The 19,610-nt window shown below is 41.6% G+C and overlaps 1 protein-coding gene and 1 long non-coding RNA gene across 2 annotated transcripts in view; one reads left to right on the top strand and one right to left on the bottom strand.

Moving 5' to 3' along the window:
* Positions 1–253: 253 nt before the first annotated feature.
* Positions 254–6,519, bottom strand: LOC113034828 (uncharacterized). The gene is made up of 3 exons (XR_003274238.2): positions 6,345–6,519; positions 4,487–4,780; positions 254–1,764 (listed from the first exon to the last, which is right to left on the bottom strand). It is a non-coding gene; the product is annotated as an uncharacterized LOC113034828 (long non-coding RNA).
* A 128-nt stretch (positions 6,520–6,647) lies between these two features.
* meis1b (Meis homeobox 1 b) overlaps positions 6,648–19,610 on the top strand; it is a 76,320-nt gene continuing 63,357 nt past the window's right edge. The window contains exons 1-6 of the mRNA XM_026189899.2: positions 6,648–7,370; positions 9,096–9,316; positions 10,400–10,541; positions 10,856–10,906; positions 11,472–11,522; positions 12,667–12,810. Of these exons, the coding sequence (XP_026045684.1) occupies positions 7,359–7,370; positions 9,096–9,316; positions 10,400–10,541; positions 10,856–10,906; positions 11,472–11,522; positions 12,667–12,810 (621 nt within the window). The 5' untranslated portion in view covers positions 6,648–7,358. The remainder of the gene's footprint in view (positions 7,371–9,095; positions 9,317–10,399; positions 10,542–10,855; positions 10,907–11,471; positions 11,523–12,666; positions 12,811–19,610) is intronic.

The raw sequence follows: 19,610 nt of genomic DNA, 5'->3' as shown, positions 1-19,610 counted from the left end.
TAAAGTTAACAATTATGTTGCGTGGGGCATAAACTTTTTTCACTGTTGGAAAGGTGTTACGCCAGAACCTGAAGGCATCACAGTCTAATGAAATCCACACTTTTTTAAAAAACAAACTTGATATTTATATACAGCCTACTGTAAATTGATGTTGTATCTAGTTGTTGCATATGTCTCTCCATGTTTTATCTTAATTAAACTGTGATAAGGAAAACATCAAATGCTTTAAAATGTAAAGGATGACAAAATAAAATTCAAGATTTATTCATATTTATGTGATGTTGGTTTAAGTATTGTTCTGATTTCACATTTTTACATTATATATGAAAAGTTTTATATTGCCGTATTTTTTATTTTGCAATTGCAATAAAACAAAGTAAAGGGATCTCTCAGAATTAATTCTGAAACACTTTGCAAAACACTTTGTTAAGAAATGAATTGGTTTGCTATTAACTGGGTGGCCATGTCAAAGAGGTAAGTGGAAAGCTGCAGCTTTTATCACCTTCATTGACATACGATATGAGTACTTCACAGTGGTTTTGTGGTGAATGTTACAGCTGCATTTTGTAGTGACCATGTGTTTACTGCTGCCTGGGAGATAAAGAACAGCCACAAGCCAACACTGGCCGTGGTTAGGGTTTTTCTATTCTAGCAGCCACTGTGGCAAGAAACTGGCTATCATCTGGAGGAACGGCTGTACAAGAAAAGATTTTTAAAAAGTACAATTTGGCTGCAAAGCCTGAGAAAAACATCTGTATATTTGCTGTAATGCTGTTCAATACTGAACCCTATTTAGATTAAATTGATTACCCAACTGTTTCCTTTACCGTACACTGCATTTTATGCTATGGACACAATACTGTTTTATACAATTTAAAACAAAATATGTCAAGGGGACTGGAATTTCCCTTGATATGTGTATTATATGAATTAAATATCTCATAAAATGTACAAAAACAAACATGACTTCTAAAATTTCTGAAACGGTCCCTTTTAACAGATTTCCATATAAGAGTAAACTAGCTAGCAATCAACTTTAAAGATATCAAGCTCAGACTGAAGACTATATTTTGATTTTAAAAACACTTTATAGCTTCCTTATAGCTGATGTTGTCTGTTTCTCTACTGGGGTTTCCTGGTTTATTACCACTAGGCTATGCTGTGCTCCCAGGCCTCTCTCTGCTCCGGCCTAAACTCACACCCATCCAGAAAAAGATGAGTCTTCACACCTCTTCTGCAGCCTTGCCTCACTCCTCCCTTCCTATCACTCTGTTTTCCCCCCTCCTGGTTTTATAGCTTAGCTCCAACACCCAGCTTTTTCCACTCGCCCTCTTCTCATCGTCATCCTTCATTTCTCTGCTTTGCCGCTCTCCTTTCTTCTCACTTTCCCTCCCTCCCTCTCTTTCTCCCTCTCTTAGGTGCTGATCAATTCACAGTCTCCCTGGGAGGTGTGAGAAAAGCCCCCGCTCATCCTCACCCATCCACCCGCAGCCACCCTTACCCCTCCAACCCTGAATGGATCACCTTTCAGATCATTCATCCCTGGATTTTTTTTTTTTTTGGGTTACAGGGAGTGGGGAGTTCAAGTGATGATGATGATGCCGATGATACTCTTTTCCTCCTGTTCTTCAGTTTCTCCTGTCCTCCTTTTTCACTTCATCATGTCTCTTCCTCTCTCTGCAAAAGTGTCTGCGACACCATTAGCACACCTGAAATAATAGTGCCGGTGACAAATGCTGCTGGAAGGGCTGGTTGAGAGAGACGCTGAGAGGGAAAGACAGAAAGAGGGAGAGAGTTAAGGAGGTGTGTCTGTGTGTGATAGAGCAGTGAGCTCTCTATCTGCCTGTGGTGTTAATTCAGATTCTGCAGCCCTTCAGAGTAATAGTGGAGCTGCTGACCTGGTGACCAATGGCACAATGTGAAAATTGACGGGCAGCATTACAGGAACCTGTTCTCTCTGTGTTTGCGCACTTGAACGCACATGTTTAGAGGTTTATATGCCATATGTAACAGTGCATCTATTTTCACACACTTCTCACTGTATAGGAAAACAGCTGTTTATCACATTATGTATCCATAAGTGTTATGCAGTTTGAGTGTGAGATCCAAGGTGCTGTTGTGTCAGTTCTTGATCAGTCATTTGCAGTTGTTTATCATTAATCCACATGCTAATATTAATTATGCATTGCCATCAACGCAATTCATAGAGAAAGCAGTAGCAGTTCCCTTAGTGTTGAAATTTGATGAAGCTTTGAATATCTTTCTACATTTTGAAAATTAGAATCTTACACCTAGTAACATCTTGATGTAGACGGTTTATTAAAAAACACAGCTGAGTGATTTCTGCACAACATTTTATCTAAGGTTTGAATACTGAAAGTGTTGATTTGTTATGTTTAAGACTTTATTTGAAAAGTGTTTCTCTTAAAATGTTACCTGTGACACTTTGACAATAAATGAGCAGATCTGGTTCATGTAATATCAACATTTCTAATCCACCTTAAAATAAAACAACCACTCTATAATCAGTGACAACGCACCAAAATCCTTCTCACACCGTTATATATTTTATTAACATATTAAGTTATTCACATAAATAATGACATAAATATGACAAGTCACTTCTTTATAGAGTCAAACAATTTTATTCTGCCTTTAGTCCAACGTTTGGACCATAAAATGCTCACAGTGCAACAGAAGAACGCGTGAAATTTAATAGAGCCTTTACGCTGCGCGACTTTAGTATGTTATTTGAATGATCTGGTCAGGAATCTTCCCGTCCTTCTGCATCACATGTAATTTCCAACAACTCCGGTAGAAGGCGCAAATGATTAAGCATTAATGTGTGTGAGAGGCGAGAGCAGCTGAGATTAACATTTGGGCCAAAGCGCAGGATCCAGCAGGAGTGAATACTCCCTGAGCTGATTTCATGAAATTAATATTGCGAATCGTTTAAATACTGTGATCATACCAAAGTCAAGCTTATATCATTACCTAAGCCAAAGTATTTACCAAGATGTTTGGGCACCTTAATTATACTGCAAACATATTAGTGTCACTCTAGAAAGAAAAGCACCAAGCTTTCACATAAATCACAGCCCAAACACGCTTACAATGATTAAAACGAACTGTAGACCATATAAAAACAAATGCTGCACTTTCATATATGATCAGTATTTTATAAACGATGCTGGATAATGTGTGTATAATAAATTAGCCTTTTTATAATGAGTCATACCTGCATGTTACATCATATTATTTCTTGTTGCACTAACGTTTTAATCAGATATAAGCAAAATAAATGATTTACTTGTATAAAAAAATGAGTGCCCTTTTCTGACTGAATAGTTTCTAACTGGAGCTCACAGAACCTAATTGCGCCCTAATGTATCTTGTTGGGTTTTCTGACAGGCGTTAATAAACTAGTAGTTGCATAAAATTAGATAAACTGTGAAAACTTTGCAGCAGGTCTGTCTGTGTTCTGAAGCAGTGACACAAAGCAGAGAGGCTCAATGGCCTTTTTGCAGATCCCAACATGTTTAGGCGCAAAGCTGCGGAGCTGCAAAAAGTTTGACCTCAGTTTGACTCCGCAGGCTGCCAGTTGCTCCTTGTTTTTTCAAACAGCTACAGACAAGCAGTGATACAAGGGATCACCAAGAGCCAAGCGATGATTCATATCTCTGACCTGGAGGGGTTTAGTTTGTTATTTATTAGGCTAAGATTCAAATTAGTCATTTTTCTCTCTTTACATATTTACATAAAAAGCGAAAAATAATCGCGATTAACTTGACATAGTTTGGAATAAACACTTTGGATACTCCTTCTCTGCATTTTGAGTTTTAACCGAATTAAGTATAGCGTGTGTTTGTAGTGCATAAGGTGTGCAGTTTCTCTTTGTGTTCACTCTGCACGAGTCAAGACGCAGAGGCCGTCTAACAACGCTTTCATTTGTTTCCGCAGTCAAACATGCTGTCAATTTGCATTCAGTGGTTTGAAAGTAATACCTGCTGATTTTATTGAAACGACTCAAAGCATTATCGTCATCGCAAAGCGGATTAAACAGAAGTGACGGTATTTGCCCCCCTGCTCTCTTTCAGGATACCAAAATGCGCTGACCCTAACGAAGGAACAGCTCCGAGAGAGAAAGTGGAGCTCCAGTTTGCTTTTATGGATGCTAATTGACGTAGCTTAATTGCTTTATAATGCTATAGTTTTTTTTAAGTGAACAAGTGCTAATGTGACCCCCTTTCATGTTGATTTAACCTTACTTCTTCCCAATGACTCGCGAAAATTCCGTGTAGGTGAGCTGCATTATAATCTTTTGTATTCCAATAAATATAAATTTAGCTGAAAGCTGATTTTAACCGCAACATCCTCTTTAATTAGTAATAACTGAACGTGAATATTCATGTGGCATTCTTACAACTAATTATTTGCTTTGCCGTAAAATGAAGAAGAAAATGCGAAAATGAGAACTTCTACTCACCATTAAATAAATAAATCAGCAAAGTGGACGAAAACAAGTCAGCACAGTTTATTATTTGATCCCGTGTTCTGTGCGTAAAAGTCCGTGCCTTCTGGCTTCCCTGTGTCCGTGCCTCGAAGCCTCAGCGGCCAGACTGCGGGAGCCTTTGATAGTCATTTCATGCCTGTAAAACTGTCCCATCGGATCCTAACGCTCGGGTTTTACCACAGGAATCACCGCTGAATGTGTAAAGCCGCATTATCGTATTATGACACCGTTTCTGGCATCGGGGCAGATGATCGATGACTGGACGCACTGCACGGGGAAAAAAGAAGAGGGGTGAAAAAACTTAAAGCAGGCTGTCACAGACCAGCAACACCTTAACGCCTCATGAGCATAATCAGGAGATAAAATGGATCTTTTAGACACTCTCCATTCACGTGTGATGGGCTGAAAAATAAATGAAAAAGTTGTGTCGGTCATCGTCATGTGACAAAGAGTGACAAAATCTGCAAATATCCTTTTGTAACTTCAGGGGGAAAAAACTAATAGCTTATCTCTTAAAACTAATCATGTCCACCTTAATCCGTTTTTATTATATTTCTTCATATGCCACGGAATATCTCATTAATATTTATGTAGAAATAGGTAATCAAAGTTCATTTTTAATTAAAAAATATCAGCTAAATTAAATAAGATTTGTAGTTCTTCTCCTCCCGGTGAGGAATCATATATAATAAGATAAAATAGAAAATTCAAACAATTTGGTTAATTTATACCCAGACATTATTCAGTGGTATCATTACTTTTCTGAAATTCCTCAAGAATCCAAGTTCCCTTTCATATATTAAAGCTCATAAATATTTGACCAAACTTTTATAATCTCTGTACGGCAAATCGTGAAACTCAAGTGAACGCTTCATTATAAAAAAAGACAAAAGTTAAATTAATAAGGATTCCGAGAGGAGAGACATTATCATATCTTAGGAGTAGTTCTGTTTGGTTAGGGAAAGTTAAGTGAAAGTGTAAGTGCGTTTAGAGGGACGTAATTAAGTTGGAGATGTGAAAATTTGTGTGTGTTTGGTAGGGGGGTAAATGGAAAGGTAGAGAGGAAAGGGGGTGTCTTGGTCAGATATTTTGAGTTTTGGCTAAATTGTGCACTGTATAAGCTGACAGAAGCGTAAAGTGTGTGTTATGTATCCGCGGCCGACGTTTTGTTTTGCACCTCCTCGCCAATGTGGCCTAAAACCGATCAATCAGCTCGGGATCGATCATGTGGGGAGCCAATAGGGGGCTCCCATCTCTTTGCCTCCCTGCCATTGGACAGCCCGGGCTGACTGGAGCGACCCATTCGGCACTACTGTGGGGGAGAAAAGTGGATAACGTTTACTGTTATTTAGACATAAAAGATGCTTTGACGACGACTTTAATGTTTTATATACTTATTTCAGTATCCCCTTTTCTCATGACGACTCTCATCAACATCCGGAGTAATTAAGCTGCTTTCGTTTGAAAAGCAACCAACTTTTAAAATAAGTATAAATGTTCCAAATGACGTGTTTAAAGTTGCTTTGTTGTTCTTTCTATTTAGACTGGACAATTTCTCCAAGGTTTTTATATGTTGTTTGCTTCTAGTCTTTCAGTTATAAAATCAAACACGGGAAGCAAATCGACTGCACAGAAGTCGAGCTGCAAGGCCGAAAACCTGCAAAACTGGATGTTTGGCTGCAGTGGATTTCATGCATAAAGAATGATGACAGCCTCTCAGAGGCTTCGGTTGACTGCAACATTACTGGGATGAGCTCGACTTATTTTATTCTACAGCTCATTTTCTTTCATTATAAAAATATTATTAACTTACAGGCTCTTAATAACGTACCTGAGAACAGCTCACTTCAGAGTAGAAAGTTGGTTCAGTAACTCGTTTACAAACTATAAGAAGAGAAGTGGGTGCTGGACGTGTCAGTCCCGAATTCACGTGTTTTCCAGACTGCAGAATAAAGTCAGTTTGTGAGGATGAGACATGAAGTCGAAGTCATAGATGAATATTCTGTGTTTAGTGTTGTTCCAGCTCGCAGTGCGGCTGGCTGGCTGGGCTCACAGGGTCCTCCCACCCCCCCTCCTCTCCGCACGACTTGCTGCAGCCCGGTGCGTTGTGTAAGAGACGCGACCTGTTATGGCCACCACTACTTCCGGGTTTCGGCAGTCTGGTCCAGATCCTCCGCTCCTCCTCAGCTCAACACACACATCCATTGTACACAAACGGGCAGGCGGCTCACGCATACACACGCACTCACACACATGCAGACGCATACACGCGCACAGCATCGATCGTGGCTCCTTTAAGAAAGCCTAAGCCAGAATTATCACCCCACCTCCTCTTGATCTCCTCTAGACGCTTTTGCATAAGAAAATCAAGCCGGGAGCCGAGAGTGATCAAAGAAAACGAGGGGAGAGCTGCTTCATTTTTTAACTGTGATTGTGACCATTAACATTTAGGTGGTGCCGATCCCGTGGAGACGCACGTCGGACCATCATTCATCCGGTACTTTTGACAAGCCCTCGCGTTTTGACTGACAGGCGGAGTGGCAAAAAGCCATGAGAGTCGCCAGTTTTGTTTGAGGGGCTTTTTTATTTTCATCCTGGTTTTGGAAAAGGAGCCCGGTGCTGCTGCCCCGAGGATAGCCGAGGACCTATTTGCCGCGCCTGGGCTAAACTTGCACAGAAAGCGGGAGCTGGCTTCATCGTTCCGTGGAAAAAAAGAAAAGGCAAACGGGATTTTGGCTGAAACATCTTCTCATTTATTTGGATTTTCTTTCTTTATTTCGTCTCCACCCTGGCCGCAGAGGGGATTTACCTAAAGTGAAAGGACGATCAGGGAGTGAGGAGGGTTATGGCGCAACGGGTACGTAGGGCAATCCCCCCTAAAAAGTTTCTCCAAGTCTGCTGCGCTTGAATGCTATGCTGCGCTGTAACGTGGCTTAATGACACACATACCCACACGGACACACATTCGCGGCGAAAGTTTCTGTCGTCTTTCTGACACACGGAGGGACGGTTTCATGTTTGGCGTGTTTTTGGCCCGGTATTACGCACGGTCGCTCTCGTTTGTCCCACAAACCGGCCCAGTGAGAGACACTGGGAGCGTGATCATATCTCACATTGGCTGTGTTTTTTAGATTAGTTATGACAGGCCAGTTACTGGAAGCAAAATGGGGGAGGGCATGGAGGCAAAACAAATCTCTACTTTTCTCTGTTGACTGCTCCATCAAGCTTACTTATCGAGTATTTACGATCAAAATAAAAATTCCGTCGGTTGTTCGTCAATCGACGGCACGTCGTAGAATGTGTTTAAATATGCAAAAAATAAGCCTCGAGCAAGTAAGGCACTTTTTCCCTAATAACGAGGTGATGACAAACGCTCTGATTCGCACAATCCAGGGACTTCTTTTCTTTAGAGCAGCAGCTGAATCTTCACACGGATAATAAACAGCGTAAAAGCGGGGATGTTAGGGACACTGGACACATTTAGCTGCAGAATTTGGCACTGGGGCTACACCACGCTGGGGTTTGCACCTCTTTGCCTTTAGGCTCGACATGCTCAGCCTTAAGTGATAATGCATTTTACTCTTCCACCGGCACTTGTTTGTCACGTCTAAAAGAACGTCATTAATATTTCAAGCATATTTTCTTGTATATGAAAAAGCAAACCTCAAATAAGTTGCTTAATTTGACCTTTCTCAGACCAGAAGCAACATTTCTGAGTAGTTACAAACCAAAACGTAAAGGCTGGGTGGTAAATTCACTCAAAAGCGACGCATGAAAAAAGTTTGAATATTCACCTTCGGTTAACAACATGAAAAACAGCACGCGACTTGTGTTGTTTAGTTTTGTTTGCACTAATCATAGCGTGCTTGATAAGTAAGAACATGCTGCACAGTTACGAGCCTTTAAAATGAGAAACGCCGCAATTAACAACTTTAAGACTTTTGTTGTTTTACACTGTGACAACACAGGACTCCGGGTTTATGGTGTTAAAGCCCAACAACCGCCTGGTTAATGGCGATAATAATAACCGAGCCGTGTTGCTACAGTTTTTGTACTCCCAGTAATTTCGAACATATTGAATAATTCATATGTGTTTTTCCTCCGGGCTTCAAGGGTCACTGGGAATGAGACGAGAACAAAAACTAGCTTGCACTTCAGAATTATCAGTGCAGTTTTCTTACTGGAGACAACTCAGTTTTAGACTCAAGTCTTTAAAACTTTCTCTGATTATAAAATCAAAAACACAGACGTGAATTTGTCTCTCTTTTGCTTTACATTTGTTTGTTTTTCTCCCCTCCTCAATTTTTAAGAACATTTATTTTTAAAAGGGCAGCTAAGCGTATGTGTACCTGAAAATTTTGGATTTTTTTTAAAAACACGTTCTTAATTTTGTAAAATTAATTAAATTATTTCTTCAGTTTGACCGAACTTTTTCTTAGAAGAAAAAACAACAACACTACAAGTGTTACTTCGCCTGCTACTCACTTTTACACTTCGCTGTTTTTACACTAAAGTTTTAATCAGTCTAATATAGTCTTGTACGTCTATATTCACTGTTGACCCGGGTGTTTGTTGTGTGCAGTACGAAGACTTGCCCCACTACGGGATGGACGGTGTGGGCATCCCGACCACCATGTACGGAGACCCGCACGGCGCCCGGTCCATGCAGGCGGTTCACCTCAACCACGGTCCCCAGATGCACACTCACCAGTACCCGCACACCGCCCACACCAACACCATGCCTCCTAGTATGGGCTCCTCCGTTAACGACGCTCTCAAGAGAGATAAAGACGCTATATACGGGTAGGTGCACGCCTTCGTTCCGTGGGGAAACTCACTCTGTCGGGCAGGCGTGTATCCAGGCCTGGAGGGGCCAGCTGGGGTGGGCAAGTGGGTGCAAAATCAGCCTCGTACAAAAGAAAACACAGGCTCGATGCCAGGGACAGCAATCTGTCCCGGTGAAGAGTTTAAGACACACTGGAACCCAAACTGATGCAGAGGCGCTGGGGAGGAGAGAGGCTAAGCGGGCTTCTCCTGCTCTTTTATTTTTTGGCATAATTTGGAGTGTTGTACTTTTCAGTCCAGTCATGTCTGTTGCGTGTTTCTATTGGGTGAAAGATATAGCAATATCTTTTGTACTTGGAAGACTCGCCAATCTCCCGTTGTTCCAATTATTTTTTGACTTGAATATTTCTGAAACAAGCTCACCTATACGCAGAGCCTTTTCCACCCCCAAGTTTTCCCGCTTATATTCCATTTAAAGCTCTGCCGTTTATTATAAGTAAAAAAAGTGCAAATAAAAATAGATTCTGCTTTTTAACATTTTGAATTAATTGTATTAATTTGCAAAGCTTCAGCAAATTAAAAAAAACTGTTCAAAGAAAATCATTTATTAATTTACGTGAGTTTATTAAAATCTAAGAAGAGCGTTTTCAGGCCAGTTGCAGTTTTACCACCTTTTGCCACAGTGGCACAACTTCAGGTAGCGCGTTCACCTCCGCATTACCAGGCTGCACATATTTATTCTAAGGACTTGAGCAATAAATAATAAATGTGTGCACATTTAACCGTCGAGTTTTTTTTTTCTTTCTTTTTCTTTGCCAAACAAACACACGCCTGTGATGCAAACGGAGACCTGTGCAAGAAATTGTTTGACAGACTCTAAAGCTTTTATGCTATTAGGCGCGCCTAGATTTAATCACAAAAGTCTGTCCGCTGTTTGAAGCCTTTCTCCGAGCCTCTGCATAATATAATAGCATGGGCTGCAGCAGCAGTCCCCATGGGTGAGTTGTTGAAGAGTACCATGGCTGGCTAAATCTAGCCTGGAGTAGTCTTGACCCCGGCGCTGTTCTCTCTGGTGACATTTGCTATTGTGTGTGTTCCCAGGCACCCCCTGTTCCCCTTGCTTGCACTGATTTTTGAGAAATGTGAATTAGCGACTTGCACCCCCAGAGAGCCCGGGGTGGCGGGAGGAGACGTTTGTTCATCGGAATCTTTCAATGAAGACATAGCAGTGTTTGCAAAACAGGTCAGGAAACTTTGACTCTTCTTAATCTGCATGCTCGAGCAGCGTGAGCTCTCACCTGACAGTCCGAAATGTGCAATTCTGGCTTTTGTGCTTACACTTAATTCTGCACTGAAATGAATTAAAGAGACATCTACCATTCAAATTAACGCGATTTTTACAATGTTCTAATTTCATATTGTGCACTGTCTTTGCGAAGAAGTAACTAGTGTTCGGTTTAATGCGTGTATGTGAATTTAATATTACATTATATGTTAAAAATATCAGTGTGACGTTTTCTATTCATATATTTTATAAAGAAATGTTTTGGGTTTTAGATTCGGGCAGAAAAACCTTTATTTTCATCGAATCCAGAATTGGATAATCTGGTAAGCTCTATATTTTATTATTGCACAAATGACATTTTCTGCATTTTCGTACTGCATTTTTGAATATGTCAGCTGTTGTTTGGATGTGGCGGGCTTTTCATCTGTGTCAGGCAGCCACGTGGTGCTGAAAAGTTAAAGCAGGATTGCAGCTGATATCCCTTTTTTTGGGCTGTTTGATATCATGATGGCCCCCGGTTGTATCTGCAGATGAAGGGCTGCTGTCAGACAGCTGTCACACACCTTTGAACCCTGCCTGGAAACTTATTCTATTCAGTCTTTCCACTTTGTTCAGTTTGATACTTTAAATGTAATGTTAGAGTAACGCTTCCCCTCGACTAGTTGGTGACTAATAGATCTCTGACTCTGAGGCTTATTGCAGCTTCAGTCTGTACTGTACGCCTGCTCTCCATATTGCAATAACATCCAAGTTTAATATCAGTTCCACATAAAATCCATTCACATGAATATTTTCCTCATCTACAGTTACTTGTATTGAGAAAAACGCGTCTGTTTAATATCAAGAGATGTGAACAGCTCATTTTTTATTGTTATTTTAATTTTTCAGATGATTCAAGCCATTCAAGTTTTACGATTTCATCTTCTGGAGCTGGAGAAGGTAATATTCTCTCGCCATTTCTGTCCACTGTGCCACTTCAGACCTATGGGCTGTATTTGCATAAATGTATTTTTGCTAGTCGGTTATAATTAGCGTCAAAATCAATCATGGGGCCATTTCTCTTCCGCGTTTAATCACGACGCAAGCTGTTACAACTGGAACAGATATCTCTGTGCCCAGTCTCTCCCATGTTTTAATGAAGTTTAATGCTGGCAGAAATTGCGTGCAAGGTGAAACATATAGGCGAATTTTGCGGGTTTAAAAAAAATGATTCTTTGTGGAGGGCAAAAGGCCCCAGGCAACCATCTGTGGATAGAGGCAGTAGTGGGTGTAAAACTCTGATTTGTCTTCGTTTCAGATGGACTGCGATAGCCTCTAAAGCCAACTTTAGCCTAAACGTTGACATTCTCAAACATAATCAAAACTGTTAAAAAGTTTTCGTTTTTAAACTTATCTCCGTGCATGCACTTCTTTCCCTACAGATCTTGCTTCTCTACGGAAAGCTATATATTCTGTACATATAAACTCAGTAGCCTAAATAAAGTTTGAAGTAGCATTTTTTGCGCATGCGTTTATCCTTTTTCTGTTTGTTTCTCAAGCAGTCGGATGCGTCACATTGGCAGTGATAATATAATAAGTTGATGAAATTAAACAGTTTACCTTAAATGTCAGTCAAGCGGGTCACCCTCCTCTAATGGCCACAACCCAGGGCACTGATGATGAATTTAACACGGGTGTTGAGTGCGTTGTAGCCTCAGAGCCCTCTTGTCACTGTCAATTTTCGACGATATCTCTATTTTGAGAGGAGAAAAAAAATGAAGTTGACTATTCCATGCAGGACAGTCCACTGCCACAAAAGGCGCGGGAACCTTACCCTGAATCCAAAGTGATCTTTCAGTTTTTACAGACGAAAGAAAATTAACAATAAGTTAATATAAACCCGTAAACATAAGTTTAAAAGAAAGTTTATATATACGTCTATAACGTTTAAATACAGATTCACAAATGTAATTTTTAGCTGTGTCAAAATGCACAAAAAGTCTTCGGGGCACTTTTGCGCTTCGAATCGGTGTCGTGGTTGCGCATGGCACTGTCGTGTAGTTTGGGTGAGTGTGTAACACCTCTGCCTTCTTTCTCCCTTTAGGTGCACGAGCTGTGTGATAATTTCTGTCACCGGTACATCAGCTGCTTGAAAGGCAAGATGCCCATCGACTTGGTCATAGACGACAGGGAGGGCGGTTCCAAATCAGACAGCGAGGAAATCACGAGATCGGTGGCCCTTGATCAGGTACATCTCTCCATCTGCGCGTGTGTGTGCGTGTGTGTGCGCACGCGCGCGTTCTCCCTGCTGGCCATTTAGCTATTCTGGGTCACTACTGTGCTGCGCTGCTATTTGCATATGATTAAAGACGGTTTCCATTCCATCCTTCGGAATGAAAAAAGAAAAGAAAAATCGGAATAATGTTGCTATTATTGGCCCATTAAGACTTGAACCCGGAACCGACCTGGGAAGATTAGCTTGAAAAAGCATCGCCATAAACTTGACCTGTTCCATGTCGATTTTAATTTAGTTCCTCTCTCCATTTCTCCCGCTCTTCTCTCTTTCTCTTTTTGAACCTAAAGCCTTATCAGCTCCTCTCTGTTTTGCAGCCCAGAAGAGAGCAGCAGCAGCATGGGCTGCACACTGTGGTTTAGATGCCTTGGTTTCTCCACTGTAGCTAGAGTTCACGGTTCATTTCGCGTCTTGTCAGTATTTTTCCTTAGACATGAGTGCACACTGCTTATCGAGACCCCTCCTCTCCCCCTCTTTTGTTTCGCTCAGAGCGCACAGATTCAGCGCCAATAAGACGGTTTATTTTCGAAAGCTATAGAAGCAGGGGGCATTAAAGGTAGATTAAGAAGTGTTTCCTTTTGTGCAGATATCAGAGATAACCACAGCCTTCATTATGTGCTTCACTGACTGTTTGCACTCCGGGGACATTGTAGTGTGCGCACAGGCATGACCCTAATGGTCCTTACACTGCCGTTAAATAATGATAACAGCAACCGATCATTATAACTATGCAAATCTGGACTTGCGGCCATTAATAGCTCACGCCCTGTATGCAGGAAAGCGGGCTGCATGCACGTTTCGCTAAGTTATACCAGAGTTTTAAGAAATTACTTCGGAGTGTGGCGGCAATAACCTATAGACAGCGCGGGGGAGGGGGAATCAAGTGTCCAAATTAAAGGGATTAGTTGGATAGTCCGACATAAAAAGTAATGAAGCGATTAGGCTAAATAATTTAAATCCGCGGACTTCCATATGGTTGAGTGGCTGGTCTCAGAAGAGAGAGACAGCCAGCGGCTTTTATGTTCTGTGCTGAATGGGAGGACTGGGAGCCGATTGGGGCCCAACTGGGAAGAGCCTCACTCTGCTGCGCATGCACTACTCCATCCCTGGCCCTTATGTCTGATTATGGAAATGAGAAAGATCACCCAGAAGATAATACTTCATTTAATCCAGGAACAGAATTAAATAACACAGACACCACTTGTGCTTTTAAGTGTCTCTTTAAACAGCCTGTTGTATTCTCTCAGGGATTCAGTTGTCAAATTTTTTATAGATAGGTCAGAACATGGAATGAAGCCTTATGGTATATAGATATTGAAATAGTGTGTTAAAACCCTTGGGATTCTAGGTATATGAAGAAAATGATGTTGTGCTTGCGGCACTGATGCAGATCTTTAATTGACTGTAAGATGAAGACGTGGCCTATTTTAATATAATGACGGTTGCCTACATATAGCCAATTCAGGCCAAAACCATACAAGCTTATGTTTACACTGAAAGAATCGTAAAAAATGACCTACAGGCACAGTTTGTATTAAAACACAGAGCAAACTTTTTTGACAGATTTGTAATACTGAGGGATGGGCTGATGTTCTGGTAGGATGGCCTAATGTGGAGACTGTCCACAAGAGCAGTCTGTGTGTAAATGAGCATATCCAAACAGGCAGAGGGTGCATGCCTCTCACCGCTGAATACTTACATTGTCAATCCAATGGCACTGCACTTCATGACTTACTTGTGGCAGAATATATATTTTTTAAAATTTTTTATGGGCTATTTTTGTGTGGCATCTTATCTGCAGTTGTTAGGTGGTGACATCCTTAACGGATTTGCATTGTGTGTGCATTATCTCTTTCCATATGTATTTTTAATATATGCCCTCGGGCATAAAGTTGAAGTGGACTGGAAAAAAATGCTGAGAATTTGCACAAAAGAACAATGTTAACAAGATGGAGAAAGCAGGCTCATTTATTCATAAACCAATTTATTCCAGTGAGGCGACTGTAGCAGAGGAAAAAAATGTCAGAGGAAAAAACTACTTTGAATTTATTAAACTCAACAATTCAACAACGCTGACTTTCTTGCTGCATTATGTACCCTTGCGTCATAACAGTGATTTTTCTGAATATTCTTTACATGTCTTTACATTTTTTTTTTCCTTTTTTTGTTTTCCTGCCTATGTGAGGAAATATGAAAGGACACCGAGCGCCTCTTTCAAAAGAAAGCAGAGCATAGCTGAGAGGTGAAAAAGTCAGAGGCTCTGCACTGGCTTGTGAATGCAGCCCAGCCAGTTTGGGCATACCCTCCTATGTTTGTGTGTGTCTTTCGGTGTGGGTGTGTGTGCGCAGGCACACGCTCTGTGCGTGTATATATATATATGTGTGTATTTGTGCGTGTGCTGCTGTGTGCGCACGCGTGTGTGTGTGTGTGTTCAGACTGGCTTGATAAATGCAGCACCCCCCTCAGGTGCTATGTGAGTGGAGTGACTGGTTAGCACCAGTTGGACTTTCTTAACTCTTTCCTTGCTGGTCTCTGGAGAGCTTTCCACCACATTCACGTTGATTTCCTCCCTTTGAGCTGAATGTTTTTGCCCCATTAGATCTACTTTGAGCTAATCAGTATGCAGACATAAAAAACACAAGAAGTTAATTTCGTGCAGGCCTTTAATGTGATCGCGAATATTGCCGCGTCTGTCTCAATCTTCTTCTTGCTGTGAAAATATGGCAAGAGTTACTCTGCTGATTGTGTCCCTATTTGCCTGGCACACACATTCACCTCAGTCTAAAGAAGTGGGGAGGTATTTCTGCGCTGCTGTACGTCATTTACACATTTGCCTTTAATTGCACAGAGCGTATGGGGAGGGGTGTAGCAATTTGCTAATGAACTCTGAGGGCCCAGGCTTTCTGCTGTAGAGGACAACAGTACTAATAGTGATGAGGACTCACTACAAATCTCAAGAGCTCCTCTACTTGATTGAGCTATGCAGGCTGAAGTGGGACTGGAAATAATTGAAATTTCCTTTTAAAAATATTTACTGCCTGACTTTTTCTTTGATTATGAATGCTGAGTCTTTTCCTGAGAAGTTGAAATAATGTGAAAATAAGGTGAAATTGGCTGCAATCTGAAATAACATCTACAGTATACATTAGGGACCCGTTGCTGTTGTGCTTCTAACCTGCACAATCTTTTCTAAACAAACCCGGCTTGTTTGAGCTTTGTGTTGTGGTCACTGTGTAAGAATTTGCTCCTGATAGCGCTATCGCGGTATCTTTTTCCCAACAATTGGCACTGTTATGCCATACAAGTACGGGTTTCCAGGTCAGTGAGACCCAGCAGTGTTGGTTTAGGTAACTCTGGCGGTCAAAGAGTGACCCCTGCTCCCTCCCCACTCCTAGCTCAATGGAAACCATGACTGCCAGGGTCAGCCACTATTTTCCTAATCAGTACACCGCTATCGCTAATCTATCCGCTTCTCGTTGAAGTATGGATCGAGTTTCACCCGACTTAACAGGCGCACACACTCGCTCTGTTTTTTTCATCCCCCTCTCTCTCCTACAGTGGCACACTGCTGTTCTTAATACAAACTTTTGAATCATTGTAGTGATTGTTGGTAATAGCAGCTTTTGTAGTTGAATAGAAGAGAGGTTTGACCCCCACTCACCCCTTCTCTCCTCTACTCCCCCTTTGCCTAAACTCCCCCTTTTCTTCCATTCGGTAGTGAATGCAGGGCGGCTGTTGGGGATTCAACAAGTGATACAAAGAGGTGACCACGTGACTTGTGTGTTTCTTAGCCTCTTTATAATTGTGGTGGAATAGCAAGTAGGGGTGATTATGATTGAGCAACTCAAGACTGAAGTAACTTCAAAGAACTAGAATGTCAGGAGCCTCTCTCATGCCTTCATAATTTTTTTCACACATCTAAAGTGCATATGTTTGTTTTTTGTTTTTTTTGGTGTTATGGCCTTTTTTTGTTAAAGTTGATTTATGAGTTGTTTTTAAAACTAGTGCTTAGTGCGGCCTCACTGTGTCACAGACACACTATGATAGTCAGAATTTCCCAGTTACAAATAAAGTTTTTGGTTTGTGTCTGCTGTTACTTATGATGGGCGGCCATGTCTGTCCCTGAGGCCTGCTGTGGTTTCTTTGGCTAAGTAAACAATAACCTGGCTTAACACATGTGTACTTAGCTAATGGAAAGTTCCTCTCCCCCTTAACCCCCTGCAAGCCTCTGACAATGGCCACCATCACAAACAACCCGTCTCCAAGGAATCCACCGAGAACATCCCAGCGCAGTGGCTCCAAGTCAGGCTAGGCTAACGAAGAAACCACAGCAAAACGTGTCGTTAACTAATAATGCCCACCTTTCCATTGCTTTGTTTGGGGTTCGATGGCGTGGAGAGGGGAAAGCACTTGAGCTAATGTTTTTGTTTGGATTTCAGCTCATAGAGGGTAACCAAGGAGTCTATAGTAAGAGCTGCAGTAGAAGAGGCCACAGAGGAAGGGAAATCAGTTTGTCAGTTTCCACGAGTGTCATCTAAATGGACTTTGAAAGCTCTGGTAATTATCTTAAACATGTAATTATCTTTGGTTGTCTCTATGAGGTTAACCCACCGGTTTTAAAAAGCCGTTTGAAGAGTACCTGACGGCTATTGAGTGTAGCATACTTTACTTACTCAAGAGACCAAATCCAGTTTTCTCCCTCACCCCCTTTAGCAATTATAAGGTTATTTCTTCTTTCTTTGTCTATTGTGAAGAGTTAGGGAGGAAGGGGGAGTGTTGAACAGAATGGGAGGGAGTGAGGGGTCTTTTCTCTCTACACCCCCCACTTTTTTTTTTTCCACACGCATACCATTATCAGCCCCTCTTTTCATTTTGGAAGCAGTAATATTGCAACAAGGGGAGGAGAGGGGTGGAGAGAGCACAGAAAACCGAAGTAGCCGGGCAAGCACTTGCCTGGCAGGTTATCAGAGAGGCAGGTCCTGCTTTATCTAGTTACAGTGAAAAGCAAAGTAAACAAGAGTTTACAATAGCTGGCCTTTCAGCCCCTTTCACTTACAGCTTTCCCACCAGCATTCAGCTGAGTGGCAGAATGTGTCTGGAGTTATTGCATGCCATCTTGCTGCTGCAACACATGGCATTCTCGCCGGTTTCAACTTGAGAAAGCAGTGCTGTTGCAAAGGTCAAAAATGGTGTTAAAGAAAACTACCACAGAGAGTAGATGCACCAAAGAATTCTGGGGGATGGAGTAGCTCAACTGTCATCTTTGATTCAGATGTACCACCAGTGAAGAGTGTATGTGTGGGGGGTTATTTGGATATTTATGTCTGTGCCTGTAAGTATGCACATATGATTATTTCCGCACGCTCACTGGCACAGAGTGAAAAGTAAATATCCATATCATCACAAAAGATATTTCAGAGTGAAGAAAGGGAGAAGCGTAGGTGGGGGGGCAAAGCACAACAACCTTAACCGTTTTCTTTATTATTGCAAATGAATTGGCAAGGCAACATTTCTTGCATGAGTGCTTGTATGATATGGGGCCTGGCACAGCCAGAAAGGGAAGCCCCTCTTGCATCTAAGACACGGCACAATGAGAATGCATTGGATTGGAATGCCTCACCGATCATAGTGGAATCAGAATTTCCAGCAAGGAAAATCTTTTCATGGCGAATTAGGGTGGTGTAGGGAAGAAAAATGGTAATGAAAAAAAAAGGTATGCATGGCTCAAAAACAGGGTTCCCACAGCTTGGCGGCACCGATTTAAGAACTTTACCTAAAGATAGGCAGAATAGAATGTGGAAAATTGAATTTACTAAACAATTAAGCATTGAATTAATGTGCATCCTGCACAGGAGACGGTGGGTAAAGGGAAGAGTTAAAGAGAGGGGAACGGAGAGGTAGTGAGAGACTATGGCGGCTCATTAAGGGACAGAATAAATCAAGCGTGCTGCTATGTGTGCAGAAGGACAAGTTTCTCCTTCTTTCCACTACCTCAAGCTTTCTATTTATGCATCTATTCATCTTGAAAATTTACATACCCCATATTTTGAAGGTGAAGATCTTTATTGTGTGCCGTAGTCTTGCTGGCACAGGGTGTGTATTGTTTTGTTTCCCTGTGTCTTGCGGTCAAGGTGTGTGCTTTTGTTAAATAGAGACTGTGGGTATGGCAGCGATGTGATGTGTTTGTATAAGGTAAATGAAAAGCGTGTTTGTGAGTGTGTGTGTGTGTGTGTGCACACAAACCAAGTGATCAAAAAAAATTTACTTGTGACTGGGTGTGTGTGCAAATGCACTGCATGACCTGTGGGGCACTGCTACGAGTGTTTGTTGGTTGTGTGTTTTCAGCCGTGTGTGCAATAATTGTGTGTTAGATCAGTGCTAAGCCCTTTCCATCCAAGCGCGGCCTGCGATTATAAATAAACTCCTCATCCCCGCGGAGATGCCACCAGGTCCTGTCTCAGCCCCGCCCCGTTTCCCGTGGGGCCTCAGTGGCCACCTCCCAGCAGGCAAAGCGCTCTTTTGTTCAATTACAGCTAATGCAGTAGTTTGCCATTTCCGCCTCCACTTTCTAATTATATTTTCAAATGGAATTTGTTATAGAATTAACAAAAAAAGAACATGGGGGGGGGGGGGAATATCCTTTTTGCAAGCTGAGGCTCTTGGGTTTTTAATACTTGCTGTTCGACATCCCTGGGGTACTGTACTTTTCTTTTTCATTGCGCTCTGAATAAACAAGTTCTGCTCATATTTTAAAT

The sequence above is a fragment of the Astatotilapia calliptera genome, chromosome 13 (genome assembly GCF_964374335.1).
Source record: "Astatotilapia calliptera chromosome 13, fAstCal68.1, whole genome shotgun sequence".
In the NCBI taxonomy this organism is placed as follows: Eukaryota; Metazoa; Chordata; class Actinopteri; order Cichliformes; family Cichlidae; genus Astatotilapia; species Astatotilapia calliptera.
The sequence above is the reverse complement of the archived record's forward strand: the minus strand, read 5'-3'. Positions and strand labels throughout refer to the sequence as shown.